The 14,466-nt window shown below is 44.7% G+C and overlaps 1 protein-coding gene across 1 annotated transcript in view; it reads right to left on the minus strand.

Annotated features, from left to right (window-relative positions):
- lrrc7 (leucine rich repeat containing 7) overlaps positions 1-14,466 on the minus strand; it is a 331,365-nt gene that overhangs the window by 259,895 nt on the left and 57,004 nt on the right. Inside the window, exon 7 of the mRNA XM_078561876.1 lies at positions 2,675-2,731. Coding sequence (XP_078418002.1) covers positions 2,675-2,731 — 57 coding nt within the window. The remainder of the gene's footprint in view (positions 1-2,674; positions 2,732-14,466) is intronic.

A 14,466-nucleotide genomic window follows, 5' to 3' on the forward strand; every position in this document is an offset into this window, starting at 1 on the left:
GTGGCCCTTGATAAGAAAAAGGTTCCTCACCCCTGTTTTAATAGCATGTCTGATCATAATTTTGTTTGTAGCATGAGCTTGGTGCACCAGCTTCTAACCATGTTTAGCGTATAGGTATTATGAACTATGGCTGCATTGAGTAGCCTTAATCCTTTGTAGCTAGCCTTCTACTCTTTATTAAATACTCAGCAGGTCAGGCAGCATTTATGGAGAGAAAAACAGTTAACACTTCAGGTTGATGACCTTTCATCAATTCTGTTTTATTTCAGATTCCCAGCCTCTGAAGTATGTTGCCTTTGTTCTACTCTGTTCTGCATCAAATATGAAAGACACAGATGATTATTTAAAAATTAAACTTTTCAAAGGAGCAAGCGCTGGTGAAAACGGTTCTGTTTTGCTGATCACATACCACTGAGATTTTTAAAAACCCTCCAGATTCATTTCGAAAATATCATTTCATCCAAGGGCCAAATGGCAGCATGTGCAATCAATAATTCTCTGGACCTCAGAAAAAGCAGCAGTTCTGTAGAGTTCTGTTGCTCCCATTTTGCTGTTGTTGGCCAGTAGCAGATGTGACAGCGTCATTGGCTCCGCTAAATTAATGCATCTGTGATTTCTTTGACACATATGTTTCCATCAAACTGTCTGACATTGCAGAAGTACCCCTGTGCTGGTTCAAACATGATAGTAGTATAAAAACTCAGAACCAAGCCACCTGAATGGCCAATGTAGATTGCCTGAGCTTTTCATGAAGGAGTGGCACAATTGCATAACCGCTTCCTCAATCATTACCAGGTAATTGTACCTGGGTCTGTAATTGCAATGGGTATTATATTGGTGGCTTTGAGTATTACATCCTCTGCTGCCATCTGGGACTTTTGGCAGACCTTATGTGTTCAAGCTTATCCTCTTGGTACAACTACTGCCAATGTAATATTGTATACTGATACCAATTTTTTCATGTCTAGGAAGCTTGACTGGCTACCAAACATTGCAAAGTAAATCCACACTGACATATTATAAGTCATATCCATAATTCATAATGTAAGACATGGAATGCTATTAATAGCACAATACTAAGAACACTTTAACAAGTCACCTTTTAAGAAGTCCTCTGAGGATATAAATATAAAAAGCTGTAATTACAGTGCTTAATTTACAGTAATTAACAGCACAGGTTCTGTTGAAGACATTAGTTCAAAGTCTCTCAGTTGTGTTTTTGCAATTAGGAGCAGTTTACACCTCTGTTTGTCCGAGCCAAAATGCAACACCTGAGTCATGTAAATTGAACACTTTGAAATGCAGTAATTACCTTAATTCCTGAAATGCCAGAATTTGTCCTGAGAATTGACAGAGGAAATGGTGATACTGATAGAACATATATTAATAGTCTGCTACTTAGTTAATCAGGAAGTGTCACAGATGTGGTAATCAAAGCAAGAGACTTCGTAGTACTTAAGAAGTGAGGTGTAAATGCACAGTATATGTGCCCCTGCCACTGATATTGGGTAAGAAGTGTTGAGATCAAGAAGTTACTATCAAATTGATAAACATTTCATTTTAGGCCTTATACTTCTAGCTTTTCAGCTTCTTAGTGTGGACAATTTCCTTCCAAATAGTTTCTTCCTCTGTTTCATCCCGATAATGATGACAGAGAAAGATCAAATTGTTCCCAAACCGGATGAAGAGGTTGAGTACTATTGGGTTGATTTAATGAATTCACATTCAAATGCAGTGCTTTGTATGTCAGGAGTTCACTTTGGGAATTTGGTATTGAAGTCAGGATACCACAAAACAAAATGTATCCATTGAAACAAATGCTGCAAAATTTGTGTTATGCAGTCCCAAATTTGCAAAGTTCTTCACCTGGAGTGCAACTTGAATGATCCTTCATATTTAATCAAGTGATAGTTACAAGAGTTCCTTCAGTAGGTTGAAACTTTGACATAAATGCTTCATGTGTGACAGTTACACCATAGAAACATTGACATATGCCAATGTTTGAAAAAGTAAAATTGAAGCTTTAATAGCTCAGTGGATATAATTACTGAATCATATAGATCAAGAAGTCACAGCTTATTGGTATAGTAAGTGAGATTGACTTGGTGGTACAACAGGCCATCAATATCCCTAAAAATCAACGATGTACTTATACTTGTGTGAGCATATGCAAGAATGTGTGTTCATGTGTGAGAGCATGTGTCTGAGCCTGAGTTTGTATTTATGTGTGAATGCATATTTAAGTAACTGTATGATTGAGGGAACGCATGTGTGCATGTGCCTGTGTGTGTGCGCATATGCATGTGTCTACCTATCTGTTGACACCCACTGGCTAGGTTGTGACAGGAAGAATGGACATTTGGGTAAGATACTAGAAAGCAGCAGCTAGGATTAGTAGAATTGTAGCCCATTATCCACCTTTATGAGCTGATAGGAAAGAAGAGGAACACTCGGAAAAATGTTTGAGTTTGGCTGCTTGTTTCCAGCACTATCTAAAACTTTTCAGTACCTGATTCATGTTGTTACTTTCTCAGTTCCTTAAGGCTTGCAGTTCTCAACTGAGAGTATTCAATGGATTTCAGAGATCACTTTCATGGCATAAATCTAATTATTTCAGTACTCCAGATCCAGCTAACATCACAGACAGTCACTTGTTAAACTTTGTTTAACTTACTTTGGTAGTGTTTTCAAATGATTTTCTCTTAGCTCCAGAATGCGTAGCTTGGTGAGTCTAAAAAACACAAAAACATTTTCAAAATGTACTTCTGAGAAATATTAGAACATTCTCATAAGTTAGAATGGCAGGACAGGTGTTATGTTGCAGCTGTGGGATGCGGGGGCTTTTGGACGCCAAGGCAATCCATGACAAACACGTCTGCAGGAAGTGTAAGCAGCTTGAGGAATTCTGGATCAGGAGTATTGATCTGGAAGCCGAAATGCAGACACTGTGCAACATAAGGGTGGGGGAGAAATACCTTGTTCCAGAAGACAGTCACACCTCTTATAAGAGGGTCATCTGTTTTATTCAGCAGTGAGGGACAGAAGAATGTGACTGTCAGTGAGGCAGGTAATGGGACTGAGCAGACAGTAGTGGAGAAGCCTCAGACTTTGCAATTGTCAAACAGGTTTGAGGTGCTCGCAAACTGTGTGGATGAAAGCGAGGTCTGCAAGGTGAATGAGCTGACTGGCCATGGCACTGTGGTTCATGTGGTGGGAGCAAAAAGGAATGTAGTGGTGGTAAGGGATAGTATAGTGAGGGGGATTGACACTGTTCTCCACAGCAAAGAGTGAGAGTCCAGACGGCTATGTTGCCTGCCTGTTGCCAGGAGTCGGTACATCTTCTCAGGGCTGGGGAGGAACTTGCAGTGGGAGGGGGAGGATCCAGGTGTTGTGGTCCATATAGGTACCAATGACATAGGTAGAACTAGGAGAGAGGTTCTGCAAAGTCCGTAGGAGGAGCTAGGTACCAAATTAAGAAACAGAACCTCAAATGTAATAATTTCTGGATTATTACCTGAGCCATGTGCAAATTAGCATAGGGCAAATCAGATTAGAGAGACGAATGCGTGGCTCAAAGACTGGTGTGGAAGAAGTGGGTTCCAGTTTGTGAGGCACTGGCATCAGTACTGGGGAAAGTGAGGGCTGTATTGTTGGGACGGTTTATACCTGAACCAAGCTGGGATGAGTGTCCTCGCAAATCACTTAGCCAGGGAAGTAGAGAGGGCATTAAACTAAACAAGAGGGGTGAGGGATCAAGTTTAAGGTGGTTGCAGATGGATTCAGATGGATTGCAGATAGGTTGAGTGAGTGGGCAAAGATCTGGCAAATGGAGTTTAATGTGGGAATGTGAAGTTGTTCACTTTGGCAGGAAGAACAAAAAGCAGAGTATTACATAAATGGAGGACGGCTGCATAATTCTGAGGTGCAGAGGGATCTAGGTATTCTCGTACATGAGTCACAAAAAGTATGGAGGTACAACAAATAATTAAGAAGGCTAATGGAATGCTATCCTTTATTACAAGAGGGATTGAACATAAAAGTAAGGATGTTTGCTTCAGTTATACAGGACATTGGTGAGACCGCACCTCGAATAGTGCAGTTTTGGTCTCCTTATTTAAGGAAAGATGTAAATGCATTGGAGGCAGTTCAAAGGAGGTTTACTAGATTGAAACCTGGAATGAGTGGGTTGTCTTAAGAGGAAATGTTGGACAGGCTGGGCTTGTTTCCACTTGAGTTTGGAAGAGTGAGGGGTGATTTGATTGAAGTATGCAAGATCCTGAACGGCCTTGACAAGGTGGACGTTGAAAGGATGTTTCCTCTTATGGGTGAGTCCAGAACTAGGGGGTACTGTTTTAAAATTAGGGGTCGCCCTTTTAGGACAGAGGTGAGGAGAAAAATTTTCTCTCAGAGGGTTGTACGACTTTGGAATTCTCTGCCTCAGAAGGTGGTGGAAGTGGGGTCATTAAATATTTTTAAGGCAGAGGTAGATAGATTCTTGTTAGGCAAGGGAATCAAAAGTTATCAGGGGTTAGATGGGAATGTGGAAATCGAAACACAAGAAGATCAGCCATGATCTTATTGAATGGCGGAGCAGGCTCGAGGGGCCGAATGGTCTACTCCTGTTCCTATTTCTTATGTTTTTATGTTCTCATGTTACAATTATTTCAGTATTTCTTGGGGCTGATAATATTGTCCAGAAGCCAGGTTATGTGTACTTGTGCTTCACTGAACCAATCTAGACCTGAATAGAATAATGGTTGGTTACATAGAACAGTTGGTCAAGAAACTCAAGTGGTCAGGTGTACTTATTACACATGATATAAAGTAGCAACCAGAGTTTAGTAGAACAGGTCAGAGTCAAAGAATACCTTTGCAACAGTTACCATAATATTATAGAATTTAAGGTAATGCTTTTGATGCAATATAGTGGAAATATTCAACTTAATGTGAGGTGAACTAAGGAAACTTGATTGGACATCACTTAGGGAAAAGTATAGATCAAAAGTTGGTCATGTTTAAAAATACTGTGCACATAGTACTTTAAAACTGTGACTACAGTTCAATAGTACTTCATTGGCTGAGGTTGTGCACGGCACTTTATCAATGCAATTCTTTCTTTTACAGGACAGACAGATATCACTAGGGAAAGATATGGGAGGCGTAAATCTTTTGTGGACAATAATGAGAATAATTCAGGAAAGAAGAAACAAATTGTTCATGAAATGTACAGTTATGGATAACACAATGGACTGAGACAAATTTAAGAAGGAAAATAAACTGGTCAGGAACAGAAAAATAGAAAAATAAGGTTAGATCAGTGTGACAATTAAAAGAAATGCCCAGCATATAAATATATTTGTAGCAAATAGGCATTTTTTAACTTTCTATGCACTTCCCATGTATCCATCCAACAACACCATTCACTCAAATCCTGATATAATGTGATGCATCCATTTCATAGTCACCCTCAAAAATGCAGCATCCATCAGGTCAATAAGAGACATTCATTCATTCACAGGTCTATTTTATTGCCAGTTATAGGAGAAGAGAGCGCAAAACATGAGACAGGGTCAGGACTTGAGGCGGCCTGCTAGAAACTGTACAGATTACAGATGCAGAGAAAGATGCCATGGAGATAAATGACACATCAGCATTGCTGCCTTTCAATTGGAGATGGAGAGACTGGGAGCTCTCAGATGGTTGGTGACAGAATTAAAAATATCTCTGATACACATTATGACTTTGGGCGGAATCGTTCCAGAATTGCACTAAATGCAGTAGTGGGCGTGAAAAAAGACGTTTTACCCGCCGGCCGCAATGGCGGGTTTTCGCACCATATCGTCCACTTCCCACCTCATCAAGTATGCAGCCACAGGAAATACACTGTCTTGCTGGCGGGCAGCCTCTGAATCACCCACCACACCATTACCTCACTGTTTCCTGACTCCGAGTGCCATATCTAAACTGCAGATGCACACACAGTTCTCAATGCTTGCAACCCTGGACTGCTCCAGTGAAGACATGGCCCTGAAAGCCAAGAAGGGTTCAGTGACCCATCATTGGAATGCCTTCTGGAGGCCCGCCGTGATGTCCTCCACCCTGTTCTGGCTGCAAGAGGTCCAGCAATCTCACTACTCTGGCTTGGGAGGCGACGGCAGAGGTGGTCAGTGCCAACGCTGCACAGAGAGGTTGGTCACCAGTGCAGAAACAGGATTCTTCTTATCGTGTCCATGGACAGTCTATATATGGCCCAGCCAGAACTGGACACATTTTTGTGCCTTGTTGTTGAATTCGGCAAGATCTGCAACAGTGCAGGGTTCCTCTAGCGATAGACATTGCAGGAGATGTTGCATAGTCTGTGGCTCAGTTCCACATTCACAAGTTGTCAGGCAGGTTGTATATCCCCATTTTCTTAGTGACACCTTTGAACGACTTACACCAGTCCTAAGTCTGTTAAGGCACTTTCAGGTTGCCCAGTTGCAATTAGCTTGAAACAGGATGAATGATCTCATCTGTGCCGCCAGGGTAAGGCAGCCATCTCATCGCTCTAAACTCACACACTCACAAGCCCAGCACACATTTACTAGCATCTCACTCACTGCCAGGTCAAGGGACATCATCACTCACTCTCTCACATTCACCCTTACATCTATATCTGGCCTCATCTCTTCTGGAGACTGTCTCCCTCAGCTGTCACCATCTTGAGGCCACTTGCACAGAACAACATATGCTCCAACACACATCCTGGGATATCCCCCTTCCCCAATGCAGCCCTTGCCCTGCAGCCTGTTCCTTTGCCTGAGGCCACTTCTCCCCCTTCCCCTGCAGCCATTGAAAAGCCACTCTCACCTTACGGTTGGTCTGATAGGCAGAGACCTGGCTGTCAGTCCCCCTAAAAGTGGTATGGTGCTGCCTCCGAAACCTGGCACTGATGACCACAAGTGCTGCCTGAAGCAAGGTAGACAAACAAACCTCGAAGTCCCGAGCGAAGTGCAGCTCGCTTGGTGTACGTTGCTTATGTACAGTTGTGAAACACATAGGCATGTTGCCTGGATGGTCCAGCATGGGGAGATGATTCTAGCGAGCAGGGCTTATAATGAGATACTAAAGCATTGAAATTAGCTTTCCGATGTGTGGCAGCAGGAAATGCGGCTGCCATTGGCTGGTGGAGTGGACGATTGAAAATCAGTTTCACGATGGCGTAAAACCGATTTTTGGCCTTCTCGCCATATTGTCCGCTCACGCCACCAAGCACACCCACCGCCAACGAGAACAGAAAATTCTGCCGTTTATGCCATCAAAAGTGAACTATGAGAAGACTGAGTATGGTGATTGTCAAGATTGTTACTTTGCTATGATTAATTCATATCCCTTTCTTTTATCTTCCAAAGCCTTCACTTATCGAGCAAGAATTGCTGGAGATGCTTTAGGTTGATTCCTCAGAAGACCTCACTTCTTCTGAGAGTTCACTGTCACACTATGTACAGCCAAACAGTAGCACGAATACAGTCATTTTGGTGGGTCAAGTTAGGAGATTAGTTGGGTCTTCACCTGTTGATTCACAATTTACAAGTGAAAATGAGTAGGCATTGGTGGCAAGGATCGCTATGAAGAGCCCATTGGAAGGCTGTATGCCTCTCCAAGCTCATCTCAAATGGACATTATTGCTGAACCCTGGGGTTAATAATGAGAAGGTGAATGCTAGAAGTACATCAGCAACTTTCTGAGATACTGAAAGATACCTTACACCACCAACAATAGTTGAGAGGCTGGAGGAGAACAACTCAATTCCATCTACCTAAAAATTGGAGACATAGGTAATTGTGAAATTCTCTACCATGGAGAGAGTGGCCGCCTCCATGTAGCTTCAAGCCAGGCTCTCAAATGAGTTCATGCCATCAGCCATCAGTCACCAGCCAAAGTCTGCATGCCAACCTTGTCTGTAGCTTTAAACAGGATAGCAGATACCTTATCTGTGGCCTTACAACACATCATTGATCTGCACCATGCTGGTCTGCAGCAGAGCGGTAGGAATGATCTGATGCTGACCCCAGGAGAAATATGATGGGAAAAGGGGACAGGAAGTAGGAACTCCACTCAAAGCATTCCCACTTCTCACCCATTGCCCAAACCTTAGCCAGTACCTGGTGTAGTGCCTCATTTCTAGTCTCCCCTACACAGGTGTAGGTGGAGCAGCCTTTGGTGGGGCCATTAGGGGCTCCAAAACACAGACATTTGCTGTTGATAAAAATATCTTGGTTGACGTGGTGGTCCTCAAATTGTCAAGTGTGCCCAACCAGAGAGGCAAATGAAAGTGTTCGCTCTTTCTGGCTACTGCTGTCACAGGGGAAGTTGATGTAAGTCAACATCCTCACAACACCCATCCATGAACTGCCATATATATTTACAGAGAGAGATGCCTCAGGTGGTGCACAGGAAGGAGCCAAAGAGAAAAAGCTTGTGGGTAGTAATGGCATTTACAGCCATGGCAATGCATGGCCACCAAGTCCAGCAGAGACAACCTCTCCTTGAAGGAGGCTTCAGGTATCAACAACCACTTGCCAAATCTATATAAGTCTGCAGAAGCACTGCTCTACAGATGGTCAAGGAAGCGGAGCCTCTGTCTTTAGATCCTCTCATGCTCGGGAGGCATTGGCCATTTCAAAGTTCTGTTCTCTCCTGTTCACTCTATTCTCCTCGCTGTTATTCTGCACACCTCTCCTGTATGCCTGCAGATCGCACCACAGCATGACATTGCTGCCAGGGAAGGTAATTGTCAGAAGCACCTATGATATCCACAATCCTATTGTTGCCTATTTGAAAGCCTCCAAACTTCTATGCTGGCAAGGCTCTGCGATTTGTTTACCAGAGGGAACTCACAAAGCAGTTATCAGCACTGAGCCTTTATTGATATTGGACACAGTAATGCTCTTCAATTTTGTTTCCGTTCCACTGGTGAGTTCCTGGACTTCCTGGGAAACTCATGCTGGTAGAATTAAATTCAAATGCCTGTTTAACTTAATTGGAAACTGCCTCATTACCATGTGCTGATGATGTTAATGGCTGCGCTAATTACCAATACACCTGGTCTAACAATGGCGCTGATTCCAATGAGCAGGTTACTTGCACTCAGCCAAATATGCCTCTGTTGAATCTGGAAGTTGGAATTAGGTTGTGGTCATGCTTTAATTTTCACTTTTCACCTAATCCCAACCCACCTGTTCTTGAAAGGTGAAATTTCTCCCATTGTGTCAGGTTTATGTTGCTTATTTGGGGCTTTGAAAGATGTCGGCCAGTATTGACATGTAAATGAGACAGGTGGCACTTCCCTGGCTATTCTGCCTCCACCTGCTGTCGTGACCCTTGGGAGCCCATTTACAGCTGGAGATGGACCGTCTGCAGACGTTGGTCATAAGGCAAAGAGAGACTAATTAGTAAGTCACCTAGTTGATGTAAAGGGACGCAATGGATATTCAGCAGTGGTTCTAGAAGACGGCTCACGACCGCCTTCTCAAGGGCAATTAGGGATGGGCAATAAATACTAGCCTAGCCAGCAAGACCCACATCCAGTGATCGAATAAATAAAATAAAGGCCTCAAGGCCTAAGGCCATATCTACTGCTGCAACCCTGTTTCCATATCCAAATTCCTGGTGCAATGCCCTGCCAGAGGAATAGCTAATGCAAGGGTTAAGCTGGGTTAATGGTTCAACCTGCAAAATATGGATGTACTTTGGCCTGGAGAAACAGGGTGCATTTCTTGTGCAATTCACATATCCAGTGCCTGGGGGTTGTGAGGGATGGGGTTAGGGTTGCCATGTCCCTATATTTTTGTCAATATTCAGTTGCATATTTACCCTGTGGAGAAGGTACCTGGTCTAGGTTCAGCACCTTTACACAACTACACAACTGGTGTAAGTCTTTCATCAGTTCTGACAATTGACCTGAAACATTGGGTCAAAATTTTCTACCAAGAGGGGTGGGTTCAGCGACAGGGGTCTGGAAAAATTGCAGAAAATATCATTGTTTTCCCACATCCTTCTGTCTTTCCTGAGGGCAGTTTGGTAGTGAAGTCAGAAATCCCGTGGTTGAAATGGGAAGCAGTTTAAAGTTCTTAAGAAACGAATTAAGAGTGATTCACTCCTTCCGAATGGCAGAGCTGTCCCAGACTGTGGACTGAATTTTACGCGTGGCATCTCAGCCCTGGGTCCAAAAGTTGGGGGTGAGCTAACCCTATTTGGCCAGCTTGCTCTGCAGCCATTTTATAGGTGGCCACTGTTCTAGCACTCATTGGGAGCTGGTGGCGTAATAGTATTGTCACTGGACTAGTAATCCAGAGACTCAGGATAATGCTCTGAGGACCCTGGTTCAAATCCTACCACGGCAGATGGTGGCATTTGAAGTCAATAAAAATCTGGAATTAAGTCTAATGATGACCATGAAACCATTGTGGATTGTAGTTAAAAACCCATCTGGTTAACACTACTGCCCTTTAGGGAAGGAATCTGCTGTCCTTAGCTGGTCCAGCCCACATGTGACTCCAGACCCACAGCAATGTGGGTAAGGCAAATGGAATGTTGGCCTTTATTTCAAAGGGAAAAGAGTATAAAATAGGGAAGTCTTGCTGAAACTATACAAGGCCACACCTAGAATACTGTGAACAGTTTTGGTCCCCTTATCTAAGGAAAGATATACTGGCATTGGAAGTAGTCCAAAGAAGGTTCACTAGGTTGATTCCGATTATGGAGGGATTTTCTTACGAGGAGAGGTTGAGTAGGTTGGCCCTGTACTCATTGGAGTTTAGAAGAATAAGAAGCGACCTTATTGAAACATATAAGATTCTTAGGGGGCTTGACAGGGTAGATACTGAGAGAGTGTTTCCCCTTGTGGGAGAGTCTAGGCCAGAGGGCATAATCTCAGAGTAAGGGGGCACCCACCTAAAACAGAGATGAGGAGGAATTTCTTTTATCAAGAGGGTAGACAATCTGTGGAATTCTTTACTGCAGAGGGCTGTCGAGGCTGGGTCATTAAGTATATTCAAGGCTGAGATGGACAGATTTTTAATCAGTAAGGGAATCAAGGGTTATGGGGAAAAGACAGGAAAGTGGAATTGAGGATTATCAGATCAGCCATGATCTCATCAAATGGCAGAGCAGACTCAATGGGCTGAATTACCTACTTCTGCTCCTACGTCTTATGGTCTTAATTTGGTTGATTCTGAAATGGCCTAGCAAGCCACTTAGTCATATCAGACCTCCACAGAAAATTGGATAAGGAATGAACCTGGAGGGACCATCCAGCATTGACCTAGGAATCAGAAATGAGAATGGCAAACTTAGCCCTGTCAACCCTGCAAAGTCCTCCTTACTAACAACTTCGGGCTTGTGCGAGATGAGTCAAGCAACAGCCTGACATAGTCATACTCACAGAATCATACCTTACACATCATGTCCCAGACACCACCATCACCATCCCTGGGTATGTCCTGTGGCAGCATAGAGGTATACACTCGGGAGGGAGTTGCCCTTTCCAAGATTGCCTCTGGACCCTCTGAAGTCTCATGGTATCAGGTCAAACATGGGTAAGGAAATCTCCTGCTGATTACCATGGGCCATCCCCTCTCAGCTGATGAATTAGTGCTCCTTCATGATGGACACTACTTGGAGGAAGTACTGAGGGTGGCAAGGGAGCAGAACGTACTCTGGCTGGAGGACTTCAAAGTCCATCACCAAAAGTGGCTCAGTAGCACCACTACAGACCGAGCTGGCCAAGTCCTAAAGAACATAGCTGCTAGGCTGGGTGTGCAGCAGGTGATGAGGGAACCAACAAGAGGGAAAAACATATTTGACCTCATCCTCACCAAACTGCCTGCCACAGATGCATCTGTCAATGATAGAATTGGTAGGAGTGACCACTGCACACTCCTTGGGGAGATGAAGTTCTGTCTTCACATTGAGGATACCCTCCATCGTGTTGTGTAGCAATTCCACTGTACAAAATGGGATAGGTTTCAAACAGATCTAGCAACTCAATTCTGGGCAACCATGAGGCGCTATGGCCATCGGTAGCAGCAGAGTTGCACTTGTACACAATCTGTGACCTGATGGCCCGGCATATCCCCTATTCTACCATTACCACCAAACCAGGTCAACCATCTCAGTTCCAGGACATCACTGTATGAGTTCCTCATGGTAGTGTCCCAGGCCCAATCATCTTCAGCTGCTTCATCAATGACCTTCCTTCCATCATAAGGTCAGAAGTGGGGATGTTCACTGATGAGTGCACAATATTCAGTACCATTTGCGACTCCTCAGATACTGAAGCAGTCCATATCCAAATGCAGCAAAACTTGGACAATCTCCAGGATTGGGCTGACAAGTGGCAAGCAACATTCATTCCACACTAGTGCCAGGAAATGACCATCTCTGACAGGAGGGAATCTAACCATCGCCCCGTGATGTTCAATGGCATTACCATCACTGAATCCCCCACTATCAACATCCAGGGAGGTTACCATTGACCAGAAACTGAACTGGACTAGCCATATAAATACTGTGGCTACAGCAGCAGGTCAGAAGCTCAGAATACTGTGGTGAGTAACTCACCTCCTGACTCCCCAAAGCCTGTCCACCATCTACAAAGCCCAAGTCAGAAGTGTGATGGAATACTCTCCACTTGCCTGGATGAGTACAGCTCCAACAACACTCGGGGAGTTTGACCATCTAGGACAAAGCAGCCTGCTTGATTGGCACCTCACCCACAAATATTCACTCCCTCCACCACCAATGCACAGTGACAGCAGTCTATACTATCTACAAGATGCACTTCAGGAACTAACCAAGGCTCCTTAGACAGCACTTTCCAAACCCATAACTGCTACTATCTACAAGGACAAGGGTAGCAGACACATGGGAACGCCACCACCTGGAAGTTCCCCTCCAAGCCACTCACCATCCTGACTTGGAAATATATTGCTATTCCTTCACCGTTGCTGGGTCAAAATCCTGGAACTCCCTTCCTAACAGCACTGTAGATGTACCTACAGTAAGCACAAGGACTATAGTGGTTCAAGAAGGCAGTTCACCACCACCTTCTCAAGGGCAATTAGGGATAGGCAATAAATGCTGGCCTAGCCAGCGATGCCCACATCCCATGAATGAATTAAAAAAAAATTGCAGGCCATTCCTGAAGTTCAGCAGTATGATGAGCAGCTAAGTCCAGGGCCTTACCAGGGCTTGGCTGGCGGGCCCCGGTGATGGGAGTGGGGGGCCGGGGTGGACAGGACAGGAGGAGAGGGAAAACGCGAGGGCAGGGCCTTTGAATGGCACAGGTGGCCCAAAAAGGAGGTAACCCATCACCTTGCCTACCACCTGTTTGCCAGGTTTCACCTGGAGAGCTGGACATTTGCCACCCACCTCTCCCACTGTGGATAAAGTGCCAGCGGTGGAAGTGACTTACAGGCCTCAATTAGCCCAGGGCAAGTAGGCCCCCTGAAGTCTCATCTACTGCTGGTAAAATTGCAGTTGGGGTGGGCGGGTGGGTAGGTGGCAGGCACTGCACCACTATCATAGTGCCCAGTTTTACGGCTTCACCCACTTGCCACCCCACTCCAGGAAGTCATAAAATTCCTGCCTGTGCTTCCAACCCAGCAGGGTAGAGAAGGCATCGGGAGGGAAGAATTTCCTCAGTGAAACCACCAAGTTGGGAAGGCTTTGATTAGTTACATTAAAGAGCTCCAGCATGGGAGTTAAGAGGCTGCTGTTCAAAGCTCTCCTTCTGTCACTTGACAGGTGATTGAAAAATACTTGGAAGGCATTTCACCTGTCCAGCAATTCATCCACCTTAATTTGCACTTCCCTGCTGCCAGCCTTCAGAATGGCAAAGAAGTAGCTTATGCAACTATACCGTTCTCCTCTGCAGAGTATCTAGGGCAGGGGCACACTGGTCCCAAATGCTCTAGCAAGTGCAACACTAACAGCAGCGGTACCAGCTGCTTCCACCTCAGCCACATAACCCAGAGGACAATGGAGATGGCCACTGGTCCAGCTGGAAGGAGGCAAGACTCCAACGCAGCGTCTACAGGGAGAGGATCTCTCCCAACATGTCTGAACACCAGTACCTCGGAAGGCTCAGACTCCCACGGTAGGTCGCTGCTAACATGTGCAGTCTCCTGGAACAAGACCTCATACCAAATGGAGAAGGTGGGTAAACACTGTCAGTGGTTGACAAGATGCCTGTTACTGGAGGCTTACCCCCACCTACTCTACCTTGCAGCTTTGCCTCTTGCCAAGTATTGTGCTCTCTTCTCCACCAAGAAGAGAAACAAAGAGATATGAGTGCGCAATGTTTTGTGTGCAGAGGAGGAAAGGATACTATTTGTGGGAGATCACTGTGAGGCATGCGTACGAGAGGCCAATAGGCTGAGGGTGAGTGTGAGTATTGTCTGCTCAGATAGGGATGTGAGGTGC

Source organism: Cetorhinus maximus, chromosome 17, assembly GCF_964194155.1.
Source record: "Cetorhinus maximus chromosome 17, sCetMax3.hap1.1, whole genome shotgun sequence".
NCBI classification, from domain to species: domain Eukaryota; kingdom Metazoa; phylum Chordata; class Chondrichthyes; order Lamniformes; family Cetorhinidae; genus Cetorhinus; species Cetorhinus maximus.